Genomic DNA, 18,705 nt, shown 5'->3' with positions numbered 1-18,705 from the left:
ACGGCTACAAACCGAAACTGAGGGGACCACATAAACTATGAGAGGAAAAAACAACAGAAACACTGACATACATAGAAACGGACTATGTGATAACAACTGCCTCATTCCTGACTTGGTACAGATCATTTAAATAAAAAAAAATCTAAAAAAAAAACTTAACAGATATATTGCTGTGTAAATCTGTCTTCTAAACTGAGCATAAAGTAAACAAGTTTATTGTTTCATCGAAGAAAATTCTCCTGAATAACAAGCTCGAGTTATTCCACTTTGACAATATCAAACTAAAAGTAGTATTTGCTAAGAGTGCTACGAACTGTTAACATCTTGCATGTTCAATACTCATATTTCTACTGTCATCTTTACAGAGAATGAACGTTTGGATTCTATTAAATCATATCTCTGATTGTATTTGATTATGCCTTTTGCTGTAAACACAGATTATGTCTACTCAATCGAATATTTATTGTGCAGATTATATTTAAATTGACCACCAATAAAGATTATAGGTTTTTACAGATGATAAATGGCTTTTTGGTATTGGCAGAATAAAAGTACAATGAGAAGGGTTATTGAAAAAGGATAATTTCTGTAATAATTTATATACAATAAACAAGGTCTAGACAGTCCAATTCATATGATATTACACATATATCATTATTCTAGCAAATTTAGAACGATAACCTAGGCAATAAATACATTTACATTTCGAATTCAATTTAGTTATTTAGTTATTTTAACTGTAAATCTTACGAATTAGATAGAAACAGATTTTTACAAATCAAATATATTTCTCTGTTCTTAATATTTGTTCTGTATTCCTGTCATGTAATGGTGTCATTTTACTTTTATGTTTAATATTTCCATAAAAGTGCGAGATTTGGCTAGCCACAAAATCAGGATCTAACCACCATTTTTTTTTAAATCAGGAAAACAGCAGTTGTCATTTGGTCGTTTATGTGTGTGTTGCATTGTCGTTTGTTTTTTGTTCACTTCAGTATTTATGTTGTTTCGTTGTTTTCCACTTTGTTGTGTTGACGTGTTTCCATCGATTTAAGTTTGTAATCCGAATGTGATTATGTCTCAATCGATTTATGACTTTCGATGATATTTGGTATACTATTGTTGCCTTTATTTAGCAAAGGGGTTGTACATAATGCGTAAACAATTACTCATGATTTACCCATTTTAGTGATTACAGGTCTCTTCTGTAGAACCAAAACATACATATTAGACCGTTGGTTTTCCGGTTTGAATGGTTTTACACTAGAAATTTTAGGGCACTTAATAGTTTGTTGTTCAGTGTGAGTCAAGGCTTCGTGTTGAATGCCGTACATTGACCTATAATGGTTTACTTTTATTAATTGTTTGGATGGAGAGTTGTCTCATTGGTACTCACACCACATCTTTCTTTATCTATATAAAAAAAAGATCACCAGTTTAGTAAAATTTTGATCTTCGGTTATAATTGAATGTTTTAACGACATGTCATGATCAGATTCCTTGTCTGTAAGTTAATTCAACGCAACAGCCTTGGTCAATGTCTTTTCTTACTTGATTGTTGTAGTTTCATGCATTTTCTGTTTTCTATTTGATAAATGAAAACAAAAAAGTAAAATATCAAAAAATACTGAACTCAGAGGCTTCTTTCTATAAATTAGCACCCCAAAAAAACTACAAAAGGAATCATAAGATTCTAATGTATACGATCCATACACTGTTGTTGATCCATTTTGATTCTTTTTTGAAAAATGAAATCTCCCAAATATTGACAATTTAATTCTACTTCCTTAATAGACTGCAATAACAGATATGACGTATTTTAGCAGTTTTGTAATTTGATAAACATAAAATAACAAACAATCTCTTATTCGAAGACCAGCCGAAAGATACCGATAAAAAGTATCAAAGACTACGTCTTGGAACGTTTTTATGATGTTAGTTAAGGCAATAAACTATTCGAAAATAATCATAAATTATTGGTCAAAACTTACATCAAAACATATGATTTACAGATAAGTCCTTAATAATATGTTATCAAAAGAAAAGTAAAACAATAAAGGGTATATGAACTTCATTTGGAGAAACCCATCGGCGTGAATATATGGTTTGCATCGCTAGTTAAACAATGGTGATTAAAAATATTTTATTGTTGAAAAAAAAAATGTATATATATTTGAAACAATTTCTTAAATTATAGATTTAATACAAAACTTCGATTAAAACATTCTATATCGCATAAACTTCAAACGGATTCCAGTCTAGTGATTGTGAAGAATAATGATCGATTGCTATTCGTGCATCTACCGCCACATATTATTTTAAGTCACGTACACCAAATAACATAAAAGTGAGAGGTTTAGCGGTATAAAACAATGTTGAATCCATCATTTGATATATTTTGTCATTTGATTTTGACATGTGATTAGGGACTTTTCAATTGAGTTTTCCTCGGCAATAGTTATCCAAGGTACCAGGATTATGATTTAGTACGCCAGACGCTCGTTTCGTCTACATAAGACTCATCAGTGACGCTCATATCAAAATATTTATGAAGCCAAACAATTACAAAGTTGAAGAGCATTGAGGATTCAAATTCCAAAAAGTTGTGCCAAATACGGCTAAGGTAATCTATGCCTGGAATAAGAAAATCCTTAGCAATATGTCTGATTGAAATAATTCGAATTTAGGAAGTTAAGAATTGAAATGTCGCAAGTTATTATCACATAATCACGAACACGATGACTGGACTACAGACGAAGTGGTCATTGACTTCGTAGCACCATAAAATGGCCTATTGTGTATTGGCAATATATTATGTTACATTTAACTCAACAGTTTAATCGTTTTTTTAGACTTATTACACCTAGCGTCAATTTTTTTTTTACTTCCTTGTCTCATAAAGAAATGTTCTTATTTTCTTGTCTAATTAAATCGATTTCATATTTCTGACATAAATGATAATTAAGGCTAGACTCAGGCGACATGTTAAAATATAATTGGTTCAGGAAGGTTTCCCATATGGTTAAAGATGTTAGACATAATTTAGCTGAGATCTCCTTGAAGGATTCAGTATAATTGATATAAGATTTTGAATTATACTTTATATTAACCTACAAAATTTTCAATTATGAAAAGGTAATTACTCATCTACTGACACAATTCTTATAAATAAGCTTATCATTGGTCATTGTTTGGTATGTTGCACTGATTTCAACTATTTAAAAATTAATTTTATAATGTTACGGTTTTTATCATCCAACAACTTCAACTTTGATAAGGTATTTATTACACACAATACATTTTACCTTTAAGGAAAATTCATTAAATTCAAATAAGCATTAAAATTGAATACAATTCAATTTTAATAAACAAAGATGTGTTGTGTAGGGCAATAAGACAGCTTTGTCGAGCGACACAAACAAATTAAAAAACCCATCATGAGTTCGACATCAATGAAATATGTCTTGACAATATGTGAAGCTATAAATCGTCAAAGATTTATTAAACATGTGGATATATATAGAAAGATACGGTATGATTGCCAAAGAGACAACTCTCCATCTAAGTCACAATTTATAAAAGCAAACCACTATAGGTCAAGTAACGTTCTTAAACACAAAGCCTAGGCTCACATCACACAGCAAGCTATAAAGGGCCACCAAAATTACTAGTGTAAAACCATTCAAACTAGAAAAACGGTATAATCTATACAAAACAAAAGAGAAACGAGAAACACTTATGAACCACATAAAAAGACGACAACCACTGAACATCAGAATCCTGACTTAGGACAGGTGCAAACAACTGCAGCGGGATTAAAGGTTTTAATGGTATCAAACCTATTCTGAAACAGTAGTATAACATCATAACATAGATTTTTTTTTTACATCATAACATAGATAGACACACAATAAAATATCAATTGGAATCACTCAACACAATAAATAAATAACAGAAGCAATAAATATTTGCCTCCAAAACAAATTTGCTCATTCTCAAATTATTAACATATCACTAAAGCGAGAAAAAACATAAGCAAACGATGACAACAGGTGAGAACACAAAAACAGAGTCACGTTTTACTTCACACTAACCTAAGAATACATTAACACAAAACCCGGCTCATGACTTTGAAAGAGTAACAAATTCCTGCTGAACTGGTGTCACTCGTTTGTTGCTGAGTGCAAATAACACGTTGTTGATAAGTCGCAATTTGATAATATGTTTCATGTCACAATCAATAAAATGAGGACTGAATTTGGATTATGTAACGATAATTGGAACGTCAACCAAATAATAACATCAGCAAAAGCAAATCGAAAACATTAAAGGAGACGACGTTAACATTATCATTTTTTTAAATAATTTTATAGTTTCCATTTGGACAGCAAATATCTTTCTATGTAATGAAGATAGGAAATTAAATTCAATGAATAGTTAACCATCACTTCAGTTTAATCATGTTTATCTATTATAGAGTCATTTTATTCTAAATAATATTACAGGATGTTCTTGTCCCAGGTGGATTATCCTGGCCGTATTGGTCACAACTTTTTGGAACTTTTAGTCCTCAACAATTTCAGCTTTGTACTTGTTTTGGCTTTTATACCTTTTTCTTCAAGGCGTTGCTTGTTAGTCTCGTGTGGACGTGGCGCCAGTCTGGCGTTTTTTTTTTTAACTAGGTACCTTTTTTGGCTATTAATCGTTTGTTTCTCTGTCCTATATTATCTCCCATTTCTTTGTATTGCAGTCTGGTCATGTAATGTTGTCATTTTAATGTTATAATTAACATTGCCATTAAAGCGGGAGGTTTGGCTAGCCACATAACCAGGTTCAACCCACCACTCTTATCTTAAAATGCCCTGTACCAAGTCAGGGAAACGACCATTGTTATATTATAGTTTGGTTCTGTGTGTGATGCATTTTTTTTTATCACCCCTAGTTTTTGGTTGGTTCGTGTTGTTTATTCTTTAGTTTTCTATGTTGTGTCATGTGTACTATTGTTTTTCTGTTTGTCTTTTTCATTTTTAGCCATGGCGTTGTCAGTTTGTTTTAGATTTACGAGTTTGACTGTCCCTTTGGTATCTTTCGTCCCTCTTTTAATGTTGTGTTTCTGTTGTGTCGTAGTTCTCTTATATTTGATGCGTTTCCTTCAGTTTTAGTTTGTTACTCGGATTTGTTTTTTCCCTATCGATTTATGAATTTCGAACAGCGGTATACTACTGTTCCCTTTATCTATCAACAGGATGATTTATACTTCAAATACAGTCGCTTCTCAAATGTTGCTACACAGAACTATAAATTTCAAATACAGTCGCTACTCAAATGTTGTTACACAGAACTATAAATTTCAAATTAGGATACTAGAATACATGAATTAAAAATTTCCAGCGATATATTAAATTTTCTGCGTCGGCCATTTTCAAAATCAAAATCAAAGTGTGATTATTTATTTAAATCTGCGAATCAAGGTTAGAGTAAGGAATAATAGTAAAAAGAATAGAGAGGTCAAATGTGTCAAATACAGATACATCAATTATCAAGTATCCCAAACTTATATCAGTAGCACCATCAGTTACACAAATAGTCTCATAGTAACTACGGATTCTGATTTCAATTACCGGTAATTGTATCAATAGTATTATGAAGATTCATAAAGTAAACGGTTATTGTGATTTTTTTGTTATTCGGGTAATACAAATCCAGTTCTTTTTTCCTTTGGTGGAATATTGAATGAACTGATATACATTTTTTTATAATGAGCTTACAAAGCAACATAAACAATTTGCGGGCGTTTTAAGTGGTTAAACCCTCCTTCTAGTATCAATGCACATTCCTACTGATATTTTTTTTTAATTAATGATCGTTCACACTGCATTCATATCTGGGTGAATGAGCTATTGTTCGTTATTTTGAAGAACAAATTTTGGGAAGATGTTGGTTTCAACATGCATAGAAAAAGCATATATACTAATTAGAAATAGAAATTAAAAAAGTAACAATATACGAATATTTATATTTCATTTGAGCATGTTGGAGAGGACATGACTGTGTTTTCTAAGATGAGTCACATGTAACTTCAAAATTTATAAAACTGTTGTCTTTTTATTGAAAACACCTAGATTATTTTAAAAGTACATTAGATTCAGGAGTGCATTATTATGCAACGATAAACTAATTTCCTCATTCTGTTAACAGTTCTGTAAAATTTCTCTAGAGGAAAATCTTTATACTCTTTTTTAATTACAAATTTATATTTCCAATTGCCTGAGATATCACAATAAACTTCACTAAAAACTGATGAAGTCATTTCATATTACTAAACTGACGAACACCATTTATCTTCATATTGGATTAATTTCCGTTCTGTGGTTATAAATTTAAACATGAAAAAGATAAGGAAGAACACCACGAAATACAGATAACTGCAATTTTTGTGATATCGGCATTAGAAACGACAGAAACACATGCATACGTGGTATTTTCTTTCTCAACGTGGTCGTTATCTCAAATTTGTTGTTTGCTGTTTATGTCCTTACACTGGTTAATGATATTGATTGTTTGATATCAACAATAAATTATTAAGCTTTTACTAGTTTGGAATACTAAGCTAGGAATAGAATATCCACAAGTTAAAAAAAATGACAACTTAGTGGCGAAAAGAAAAAGGACAAAAAGAAAACATTCCACTATCCATCATATAAAAAACGCTACAGAGTGAGCAACAAAAACCCAATAAACAAATCATAGGTCAAATTTGTTGTTCAGTAAGATTGGTAGAGCCGGTCCTACTAGAAACTAGTTACAATATATTTTGACTTCTTCAGAATTTCCTTTTTAAATTAAGAAAAAGCCTCTTTTTATTTTTAGATCAATCCGTTTTGTTATCATGTGCTAACAACTTTAATTAGTAACAGACAAACGAATTGAATTTACCTCTTTTCAAAATTTCTTGGAAATATGAAAATGATAAAAACAACCCCAATAAGGGTTGTTTTACGAGAACACTTTTATAGTCAGTCTCTGCCATTATTGTAAAATAAACGAAAAGGTTATTTGCAGTTCAAACAGTCTAACATTGTTTTTTTTTTATTTTGAGAGCGAAAAAGTATTCCGAATTTAAGATTTGAAATCAATAAGTTATATTAAATAATTGAATATATCAAACCTATTACACCAACTGTGAAAATGCAGAACAACATTTACAGTAGTACATTGCATGAGAGAAAAGACAATCGAGTTAACCTTTGTCCTTCTTTCAATGTGATGTTCTACAATACTCAATATGACAACGAAAACAAAAATCAATTTCAATACTGCGTAGTTTCAGTGATCTAATTGTACTATATCCTTAAATTTGAAGTACAGTGACACATAGCTTGTGGTTCGTAAGCGACAATTTATACAACTAACATGTAATTTTATTAAGTCAATTGAGTCACGATACTGCGATATTGTCTTCGGGGAAAATTTAATTCACGTCAAATGAGCTGTAGAATCTAAGCATTCGTTAGTTAAGTCTTTTGAAGTTGTTTTCTCATATCTTGTTAACATATATTTGCAAATGGGAAGTTGTTTAAATGAAAATGAATTATTCACTCACTGTAGGCAAACTACGTTTGGACTCTCGTGTTTAAGATAATTTGCTAACCCAGAGAAAATACGATTGAAAAAAATCATCAAATACAGAAGATTTTATTAATAACTATTTCTTTAAAAAAAATATCAGGTCAGAATTTTTTTCCGTATATCCAATATCAGGGCTAATATAGAGTGCAATACACTGGCCGGTAATACAGCTACATGCTTGTTAAAAGTAACATCACAAAAATACTGAACCCCAAGGAAAATTCAAAATGAATAGTCCCTTGTCAAATAGCAAAATCAAAAGCTCAAACACATAATACAAATGGACAACTGTCATATTATTAACTTGGAACAGGCATTTCTTATATAGAAAATAGTGGTAGCCGTTTGTTTTTGTGTTGCATATTTGCTTTTCGTTTATTTTTTTGTGACTAAATAAGGTCGTTAGTTTTGTTGTTTGAATTGTTTTACTTTTTTTTTGTCTTTGCCTTTTAAAGCTGACTATGCGGTATGGGCTTTGCTCATTGTTGAAGAACGTACCGTGACCTATAGTTGTTAATTTCTGTATAATTTTGGTCTATTGTGGGGAAGTGTCTCATTGGCGATCCTACCACATCTTCTTTTTTTTATACAAGTGCTCAAAGGATGAGTTCACTTCTTCGAACCAAGAACCATCTTCAAACTTACGAATATAAAGCATTTAAAAGGTAGAACGTATCAAAATCAAACATGAAGTACCAGGATCGGTTAAGCACAAACACGTATAAAAAGGTAATAAAACGGTCACTTTACCTCAACAAATTTAGAACTATTACCAGAAATAAAAATATAAACAATTAAAAGGGGGAAAGATAATAAAAGGAATAAGTAACGAATAAGTAACGAAAAAGGAATAAGGAATAAGTAACGAATAGGTAACGAATAAGGAATAAGTAACGAAAAAGGAATAAGGAATAAGTAACGAATAGGTAACGAATAAGGAATAAGTAACGAAAAAGGAATAAGGAATAAGTAACGAATAGGTAACGAATAAGGAATAAGTAACGAATAGGTAACGAATAAGGAATAAGTAACGAATAGGTAACAAATAAGGAATAAGTAACGAAAAAGGAATAAGGAATAAGTAACGAATAGGTAACGAATAAGGAATAAGTAACGAATAGGTAACGAATAAGGAATAAGTAACGAATAGGTAACAAATAAGGAATAAGTAACGAATAGGTAACAAATAAGGAATAAGTAACGAATAAGGAAAATGGAATAAGTAACGAAAAAGGAATATGGAATACGTTACCAACTTGACTTAGTTTCCGAAAATAAAATGGTAAAGATTACCAAAAATAATAATATTGATTACAAAAAGAAAATTCAGATTTAAATAAATATTATTTAGAAAAAAATACTTAGCTCATAGTTTATTTACTTGTTTTTGAGTATGTGATGCTAAATATGCAAAAGCAGGTTTTATTAGAATTGCGTTAAAGAGTACTACGCATCAGGAAACTACCACACACCAAAGAATGATAACAGGGCCGCGTTCAATATCGTAGCTGCTACGTAGTGCTACGTAGATTTTGACTTTTGAACGTGTAGCAATAGACTAACTGCTACATATATATCAAGAGCTGCTACGTAGCCGATACGTAGCTGCTACGAAATTGAATTCAACCCAGGTACTAATTTGTAGATTTTTTGTACAGTGAAATGTGCATTTATGAACTAGTAACTGAATTAATCAACTAGTTATTTTGAGATCCTTTATAGCTTACTGTTCTGTGTGAGCCAAGGATCCGTGTTGAAGACCGTACTTTGACCCATAATGTTTTTCTTTGTTTTACAAATTTTGACTTGGATGTAGAATTGTCTCATTGGCACTCATACCACACCTTCATATATATATATACACAGAGCAAATACCAATCTGATTAAAACTTAAGGTGAAAGTAGTTTACTTTTGGTGATATCTCGTTACTTGACAATGAAGGCCCATCAATATCACAAACATAAATTGAAAGAAAAAGCATGCACTCCAAAAGGAAAATAAAAGACAACACATAATTGGAATTGTGGGTCAAAATGTGTTCGAATCTTCAGGTTGTTAGTTGTAGATTGTGTAGAAGCACCAATGTCTCAATTAAAGTTTTGTACATACAATGAATGTTTGAATAGAAAAAAACACCTTCCTGTGACCTCGGAGAAACAATCAAAGCTTACAGCGTAGTTTATAAGTTGTTTACGTGTTTTTCTTATCATTATTTTTTATCCTTACAGGTTATCATGTTTTCCGGTTTCCTTTGTACTTTCTTTATATTATGTGTGTGTAAAAGCAATGTGAACATAAATAATTGAGGTCGCAATATTAAGTGTCATAGGCGATTAGGTTTGATAAACATAATCATGACTTGCCGAGCAGTTAAATTAGTTTTCCTGGTGGTGTTAATGGTAAATCTTAATGATTACGGATTTTCCGCTGCCTTGAGTGAATTTTCCAATATAATCGATGTCGAGTTTGAAATTCCAAATACCCATGCTCAAGTTAGAACCAGTGACAAAGATGAACCCAAAAGAGTTACAGAGACTGAGAAGACTAGTGTTGCAGACACTGACGATGGTTTAAAGTCGGGACTAGCCAAATTAGGACTCGATGGTAAAATAATTTGTTAATTCTTAGCAATAATTTATATTTAATAAATAAGTAAATTTTCGGAATATCATAATATAATTGATATAAAAAATACCTGGTTGGTATTAAAAACAAAGTAGCAGACATTATTTGAAAATATATGTTTTACTAATAAAAGGCATTGTTCAATTTTTGTAAATTTTAAAGGATTTACAAAATTAAATAATATTTATTATTCTTTCTCCTGAAAAGCAATAATAGTCAATGTCAAGGTATTGAGAGTTGTCTCATTGACATTCATACCACATCTTCCTATATATACTATGCTTTGTTTGTGTTTAAATATTTTGACTTGTAATTGAACTGTTTAATCAGGTTATAATTGTACAAGCTGAGATGTTTAATGAATAAGACGTGTAAACGCAGTATTGGTCAAAACCTAATTGTTTGTATTAGATATGATAAAAGCAACTTTGAGGGCAAAGTTTATTATAATGATTAATGCTGTTGTATTATGATATACAAATATATCGTACTTACAAGCGGTATTTGCCAATAATACGTTAAGTAAATTTTCAGAGCCGTACGACGACGTCTTCAGGAATTGCCTTACTTTCACATATTATTTCTCATCCACTAAGTTTTTTCTAGCACATAGAATTTTTTAATGACAAATACACGGGCAGAGAAAAGAAAATATTAAAATATAAGAAATGTATGACAAAATACCATTTTTTATCCTATAAAAATACAACATTATGACATAAGGTGGAACTTTATGTTTTAAACTATATGCCTATCAATCCCAGTAATCTATTTATACGTCAACAATTTTGAACAATACTACGATGATACCCAACAAAAACACTAAAACAAAACTTCTAGCCTTAAGTCATCTAGATGTACGCATACAGTCTTTTAAAGAAACAAGTGGTTGAGAGATAAACCATGCTCTGATTCGCCCTGAGCAATTGTGAATTATTAAACAATGACTATCAAGTAACATCAACAATTAGTCCTGAAAAATGACATGCACGCCGAATTAATGACAACCATAGACAAGTTAAATTTCATCTCACATCAATAATCAATAGTTAGGCAGTTAAACATATTTCTCAATATGTCATTCGCTAAAGTTCCACTTACGTTATTACTTTTCAATGAAGAACTTATTTTCAACCTGACTTTGAATATTTCTATAATGTTGTTGTCAGTTTATTTTTTATATATGAGTTTGACTGTCCTTCTTGTATCATTTGCACCTATTTAAAATAGTATTTTGCAAAGATAATGCAATTATACAAGCAATTGAATAACACATTTATTTCCTTTTTTCTATTCCCAGCCTCAGAGATAAAAAAACACAACGCCAAATCCGGAGATTTACAAAATGTTAAAAAACAGCTAGCAAACTCAGTTGACATATCGTTCTCTGCGAAACTTGGAACATCTATTGCAGATATTAGTCCTTGGAATACAGTTGTATTTGATAAGGTGATTACTAACAATGGAAACTGTTACAACACCGTTAATGGTATTTTTACCGCTCCAATAGCTGGAACATACTATTTCTCATCTACAATATTAACGAAAAAGAACTCGACAGTGCAAATGTCACTTAGAGTGAACGAAAAGGATGCAATGTTCATATTTGCATGCGCTACAAATCTAACATTTAGTAGTGCAACAAACAGCATCATAGTGAAACTGAACAAAGACGATAAAGTGAAAATCATTAAATATGGTCCTTGGGGTTCACACCCCTTTTACATTCATCAAGATTGGAGCACATTTACAGGTTTCTTGCTATAGATATTAAAGCATGCACCGAAAATATATGTCTGAAAGATCTTACTAAATTAAAAATATTCAATATAATTGTGACTCTCTGTTGTTATTTTACTAAATCGGTTGATAATTAATTTGACAATACTATCGAGAAAAATTGTGAATATATATAAAAAAATGTTCGGGTTCATTTTAACAGAAGAATTGACTGTCATTTGTAATTGTTCTATAACATTTTTTGTATCCTAATCTTTCATTTTTGCTAATGTGCGTTGTATCTAAGTCTTTTTCTGTTTCTTTGGTGTATATGACTTTGCTCAGTACTAACACATCCCGTCATTGTGTTATTGTACAATGATAAATTTTGTATTCTTGAGTTTCATTTTTTCTAATGTTCTTTGTTTGATGCCTTTTTGTGCTTCTTTTTAACATATGTGTTTTGTTTTTATAGTGGTTAAAATTAGAAAACAATATTGACTGATGTATTCTTTGACATTTTTACCGATTGTGTCTGTTTGTTCATACATCGCTGTCAAGATCATGGAATTTCATGCGACTGTCATACAAGTGAGAGGTTTCGCTAACTATAAAACCAGATTTAAGCCACGATTTTCTACATAAGAAAATGGCTGTACCAAGTCTGGAATATGATAGTCGGTATCCATTCGTTTGGATATGTTTGAACTTTTGGTTTCACCATTTGATAAGGGACGTTTTGAACTTTCCTCGGAGTTCAGTATTTTTGTGATTTTTCTTTTAAAAATTATAGTGATACAGTTATATAATATATCGATAGATTTTTCCTGTGACTACAAGTTTCCGTTACAACTGATTTTGACTAACTGCTTTGTAGTTGCTAGGGAAACTTAAGGACTAAAAGTTACTAAAAAAATTACTTATTGTCATGATAATGGTAAAATATTTTGATTAGATAATACTATTATTATAAAATTTCATTAACCTTGACCTTGTCCTAACGTTTTTATGGTATATTTTATATAGTTTGGAGTTTTGTCCAGACTCCCTTCCTACCTACAAGTTACGTCGATTTGTTTGCGTTATATCGCAGATATTTGCGTTATAACGTAAAGATTTCTGTTATTCGCAAAGGTTAGTGTAATAAAAACGCAAAAATTTGCGTTATATCCCAAAGGTTTGTGTTATTTCGCAATGGTTTGAGTTATTACGCAAACACAGGAAGAAATATGTAAAAAAAAATAATGCGTGACGCTAATACGCTTCCGTTTTTTTTTGTATTTTCATTTCTCAATATGATATGGAAGAAGAAAAAAACAATTGCGATACTGCGTAGATTCAGTGATCTAATTGTTCTAGATCCTTACATTTAAAGTACGATGACACATAGCTTGTGGATCTTTTGAAAACGACAATTTGCACATCTAATATGCAATTTATTTAGACAATTGAGTCACGATACTTGCGATATTGTCTTCAGGGAACATTTGATTCACTTCAAGTACGCTGTATTGTGTAAGCATTCGAAAATTAAGTCTTTTGATGTAATTTATCTTGGCTTGTAACTATATACATGCATAGGGAAGTCGGTTAAAATGAAACTGAGTATTCGCTCACTGCAAACAAATTACGTTTAAACTGCGTCTCATGCTTGAAGACGATTGTTGATATTGATCTTAGATTTGTCTAAAATTAAAACATAATGTTCTTATGAAATTATAGCTTTCGTCTATATAATGCAGTACATGATTCTTTCATTTATTAAGTTTGTCCAAAAAAGAACTCGTAAGAAATGATATATCTAAACCTTGGATAGAGTGCAACATATTGGCAGGATAAACCAAAATATACATATCTATTATCTATGTCCCTCTGGTAATTGTCGCCTCTTTTTTTCTATCCAAAAAATTTGCTATCGATTGTTTTATATGAAGGCGGCATTTGTTGTAGTCTACCGACGTTCATTTCTTGAAAAAACCCAGTTCATTAACAGATCTAGAGTTATATATATGAAAGCAAAGCTGAAGGTCTATATTTGATACTGTATATTAATTTCAGATAAAAATAGTTATAAAGTCAAACAAGTACAAAAATGAAGATCATTGAGGACCAAAAATTCCAAAATGTTGTGTCTAAAGTAGTCTATTCCTGGGTTAAGGAAATCCTTAGTTTTCGAAAAACTTAAAGTTTTGTAACAGGAAGTTTATAAAAAAAACAAAAAAATATATAATTGGTATTGATGTCAACACCGACGTGCTGACATGATGGACCTTTTTACTTTCAATCAAGGTTTTGTACATACAATGATTGTTAAGAAGTGGAACACATCCGGTGACCTTATATGCGCAAAAAAAAAGCTGGCAGTGTACTAAATTTGTTCAAGGTTTTTTGTTGGTTTTGTTCATCTATACCGGTTGTAATGTTTTCCTGTGTCCCCTTGTGTTTTTCTAACAACATATGTGCGTAAAAGCAAAGTGAAAACAATTGCCCAAGTCTTCAATATCACGTGGCTTTGTTGTATTTCATTTGGTTCATTTCACACAATCATGACTTGCCGAGAAGTTTAGTTGGTTTTCCTAATAGTATTTTTTTATAATTTATTTTTTTCTTCATGAAATTACAAGTATCAACATATATTTATCTTGTGGCACAATAAGCAAGCAAGTGAAAGAAATAAGCATAATAAGCATTCTATGAACTAACACTTAGAAATCTATGGATTAAGTATAGTAGATTGTGCCAAATGTCGGCTACAATATGACAACTCCAAAGTAAATGTTCTATAGTTTCAGACTCTTCTTTGCAAAATGTACACAAATTACAATAAACAAGCTTCATTTTAAAAAATTAAAGCATTTGTCCCTAAAATATAATGAATAATTCTATATTGAAACCAACATAACCTAGTGTTTTTGAAACCTTGGTTACACACAAGTGTATTTTTTTCCAATTTTCTACAACTTTGTTAAGAATACCTTCCCATTTTTTTTCTGCTACAAAATCTGTAGGTAAAATTCCTTGATTTAAAACAGTATACATGTCCTTTTAAAATAGTATACATGTCCTTTTCCTAATAGTATTAACGAAATATATAAAGGTGTTCTGATTTCGGCTTCCGAGAGTGAATTCGCCATTTCATTTTTATTTTTTTATTCTCTAACGGCTAACATTTAACTTTCCTGACCCCCTTTCATTTTCCTAACGAATAATGTACGTAGAAGCAAATTGAACACAACTAGTGAATACTGCAATATTAAGTGAAATAGCAGTATTTGGTCTAGTAAAATGAAACATGTATTTATGGTAAAAAAAACGAAGACGCATTTCCAGCTTCCACTAGTGAATTTGCCAAGATAGTCGATTTCTAGTTTGGAATTCCAAGTATCAACGTTGAAGTTAAAACCAATGACGAACATGACACCAAGTAAGTTACAAAGACTGGCGAGACAGATGTTGGAGAAAGTGACGATTATTTAGAGTCATATGAAACTAGTGCCTGGTGAACAATAATGTTAAATCCAATTCCTGAACCAATGCATGCACATATAATAAACGTGATCTCCTGTGCACGATTTTATCATTTTTTACGCATTTATATAGTACTGTGGATTCGTTTATTTTCGTGGATATCAATTTTCGTGGTTTGAGGAAAACCTGTATATTCGTGGATATTTAATTTCGTGGTTTTAACAAAGTCCACATACATTTCTTTAGAATATTTGTAATTCGTAGAACATTTAAATTCGTGGTTCTCTTGTACCCACGAAATCCACGAAATTGGTATCCAACGAATATTAATGAATCCACAGTATAATCGTCATTTTTTTTCTCTTTGGCTGTTATGAAGTTAAAGTATGGCAACTCATTTATTGTCGTGGTTTGAAGCCGTGATTTATCGATTGTCACCTTAGGAAAACATCAACAAAGACGCATGAATATTGAGCACGTGTTTAACATGTACAATCTTAATAGTTTATTTTAATGACAGATCCATAAAAGTTTCCTGCATACTATAACATATCGGCAAATTGCGTACTGGAGGCAAGCAATTAAAAAAGTGAACTTTATCTAAATTTAGTCAAATTAAAGAACTTTCTTGAAAATAAAGAATATGCACATAATTTTTATAATTAAATCTGGAAAAAAATATGCATATTTTTTTTTAATTTGATGGTCCATATGATATAAAGGAGGGACCAGCCTATTGCAGATGTTAATCTTCATAGTACAGGTGTACTTTACCAGTCGATTTCTAAAAATGGAAACTGTAACAACGCTACTGGTATTTTTACCGCTCTAATAGCTAGAAAATTCTATTTCTGCTCTCCATATTCACGTAAATAGGATTAAAAGGAGGAAATGGTATTAAGATATAAACTAAATTCATATAAAAGAATACCATTTCTTAAATATAATATTTTTGTTTTAGAGATGTCTCAAATTAAGCCATATTCAGTACTTGTTGTATTATTCTTTGATTATGAAAAACCAGACGAAAAGAAATACTTTTAAAGTGATATTTATCATTAAATGTGTTTAATTTCAAAGAATTAAGATATGCTTGATAACGATATATTCAGTCATCGACAATGTTTGATATCAAATCTTGTGCAATCTTTCTTTTATACAATATTATATCATACAACTTCAAGTTGATCAAACAGTTATTTATATATCATTGTACGACTGTTACAGTTCATTATAACCTGACCAGTTTGCATTATTGAAAATTACATGAATTTTGAACAATGAATTAATGTACCATTAAATGTTGTCCTTTTATGGTCATTCTAAGCACATATTATGACAAAGCTAGTGAACACAAATATAACCTATGTATCAACGCAGTCTAAAAATGTTTAAGCAGTAATCTGAAATATACAGGATTTAGTTTTCTCGTTTGAATTGTTTTACATTGTCTTATTGGGGCCTTTTATAGCTGACTATGCGGTATGGACTTTGCTCATGTTGAAGGCCGTACGGTGACCTATAGTTGTTAATGTTTGTGTCATTTTGGTTTTTTGTGGATAGTTGTCTCATTGGCAATCACACCACATCTTTTTTTTTTATATGAAAACACCATATTTGAAACGGCTCAAATGTAAAGTTTTGAGTGTTCCCGAGGAGGAAATAAGGGAAAAAAGGTTTCAGCCCAATAGACAGTCGTTCTGCACTGACATGATTTAAAAAAACTATTTGAAAATTTTTCATTTAAATGTGAAATTTTCAAATTTCTATGTCAACTACCTATAATAGCCGGTATTTATTTGGCCATAGTTTATTTGCTTCTTTAAGTGATGAGCTTATGTTTCTATGTGTGAATAAATCCCTGTCTTTTAATATTTAGTTTTCGAGCATTGTCGTTGGCTCGTTCAGTAAAACGGTTAATCGTATAGACGCTTTCGTTTAGATCACTATTTTGTATACTAAGTATATATATTTGAAATTATTCAATGAAGGAACAAATGAAATGCAAAAGATTTATTATAGAAGAATAGAAGTAGTGCAAACGATAATGGTTAATATGCCTAGTTTTTGTAATTAGGCTTATTAAGTTTTTATGTGTGAATACATCCCTGTCTTTACAAATTTAGGTTTGACCGTACTCGTTGGCTCCTTAAGAAAAGCAATTCGGACGCAAACCAAATTTACTAAACGGTTAATCAATTAGATATTTTCCTTAAGCTCACTATTTTAAATTTATATCAAATCATTGAAAAATGGAGCATGTCAAATGGTAAGGTTTATTATAAGACGAATTAAAACAGTGCATTATGTCTCTTGCAACTATACAAAAACAAACTAGATTCAAAATAATTTATCGAGTATAATTGTGATGAAACAAAAAGAAATGTAATGTATTTGAAAAGAAGAACCTGATCTTCGGCTTTCATTATTCATAATTGATTTTATATAAATTTACAGCAATTCTAAAAATCAAAGTATGATTTTAGACTGTAAATCGAGACCATAAGTCTACACACACGCCAAACAGAAATATTTTCAATCCTGGAACTGGATGATATGGTGTGTAAGGAAAGTGTGATGTATGATCATTACATTTATTACTTCCTACGGAATTGACAAGTGCTTATAGCAAGTTTTTTGGTTTTTAATCATGTCCGCAAATGTAGGAGTTAAAATAACGTGCTGTCTTTCATCAGAAATATTTCCAGACGAAACTATTCCGATTTCAGGATTTTTTTCTTTGATGAAATACTATTTTGTACCTTTAGTCTATGCATGATACTTTTATTGACAAGAACTTATATCACTTGATCATCGATAATTTCCTGTTGCCTTTTTTATTGTTTTATGATACAATTTTTGTGAAAGTTAATGAGTAGAATGAGGTCCAATCAATAGATATAAGAAGATTTAGCATGTATGCTAATGAGACAACTCTCCATTCAAGTCACAATTTGTAGGTCAAAGTGTATTCTGCAACACGGAGCCTTGGCTCACACCAAACAACAAATTATATAGAGCATCAAAATAACTATGTCAATATTTAGTATAATCATACAGTCTATAAACTACAGTTTGAAACACGACCTAAGAGTTCTGTATAATCAAAGATACTTAAATTCAGAAAAGCGGTATGACAAAGAAAATTTATCAAGCGTTGTCTTAATTGTTTTACTATCATCATTGTAAAAAAAGGAATTATTTGTGTTGTTCATGATATGGTTGCATAAAATATATCACAAGGCACGACCAACAATATCGAA

General features: G+C 30.8%; 1 protein-coding gene across 1 annotated transcript; it reads left to right on the top strand.

The window, feature by feature from the left end:
• Nucleotides 1–9,896: 9,896 nt before the first annotated feature.
• Nucleotides 9,897–12,088, top strand: LOC134725820 (heavy metal-binding protein HIP-like). Its single transcript, XM_063590010.1, has 2 exons — nt 9,897–10,234; nt 11,556–12,088. Exons 1-2 carry the CDS (start codon nt 9,985–9,987, stop codon nt 12,020–12,022), a joined length of 717 nt encoding a protein of 238 aa, XP_063446080.1. The 5' UTR covers nt 9,897–9,984; the 3' UTR covers nt 12,023–12,088.
• The last annotated feature ends 6,617 nt before the right edge of the window (nt 12,089–18,705 follow it).

Source organism: Mytilus trossulus, chromosome 7, assembly GCF_036588685.1.
Source record: "Mytilus trossulus isolate FHL-02 chromosome 7, PNRI_Mtr1.1.1.hap1, whole genome shotgun sequence".
NCBI lineage: Eukaryota > Metazoa > Mollusca > Bivalvia > Mytilida > Mytilidae > Mytilus > Mytilus trossulus.
The sequence above is the reverse complement of the archived record's forward strand: the minus strand, read 5'-3'. Positions and strand labels throughout refer to the sequence as shown.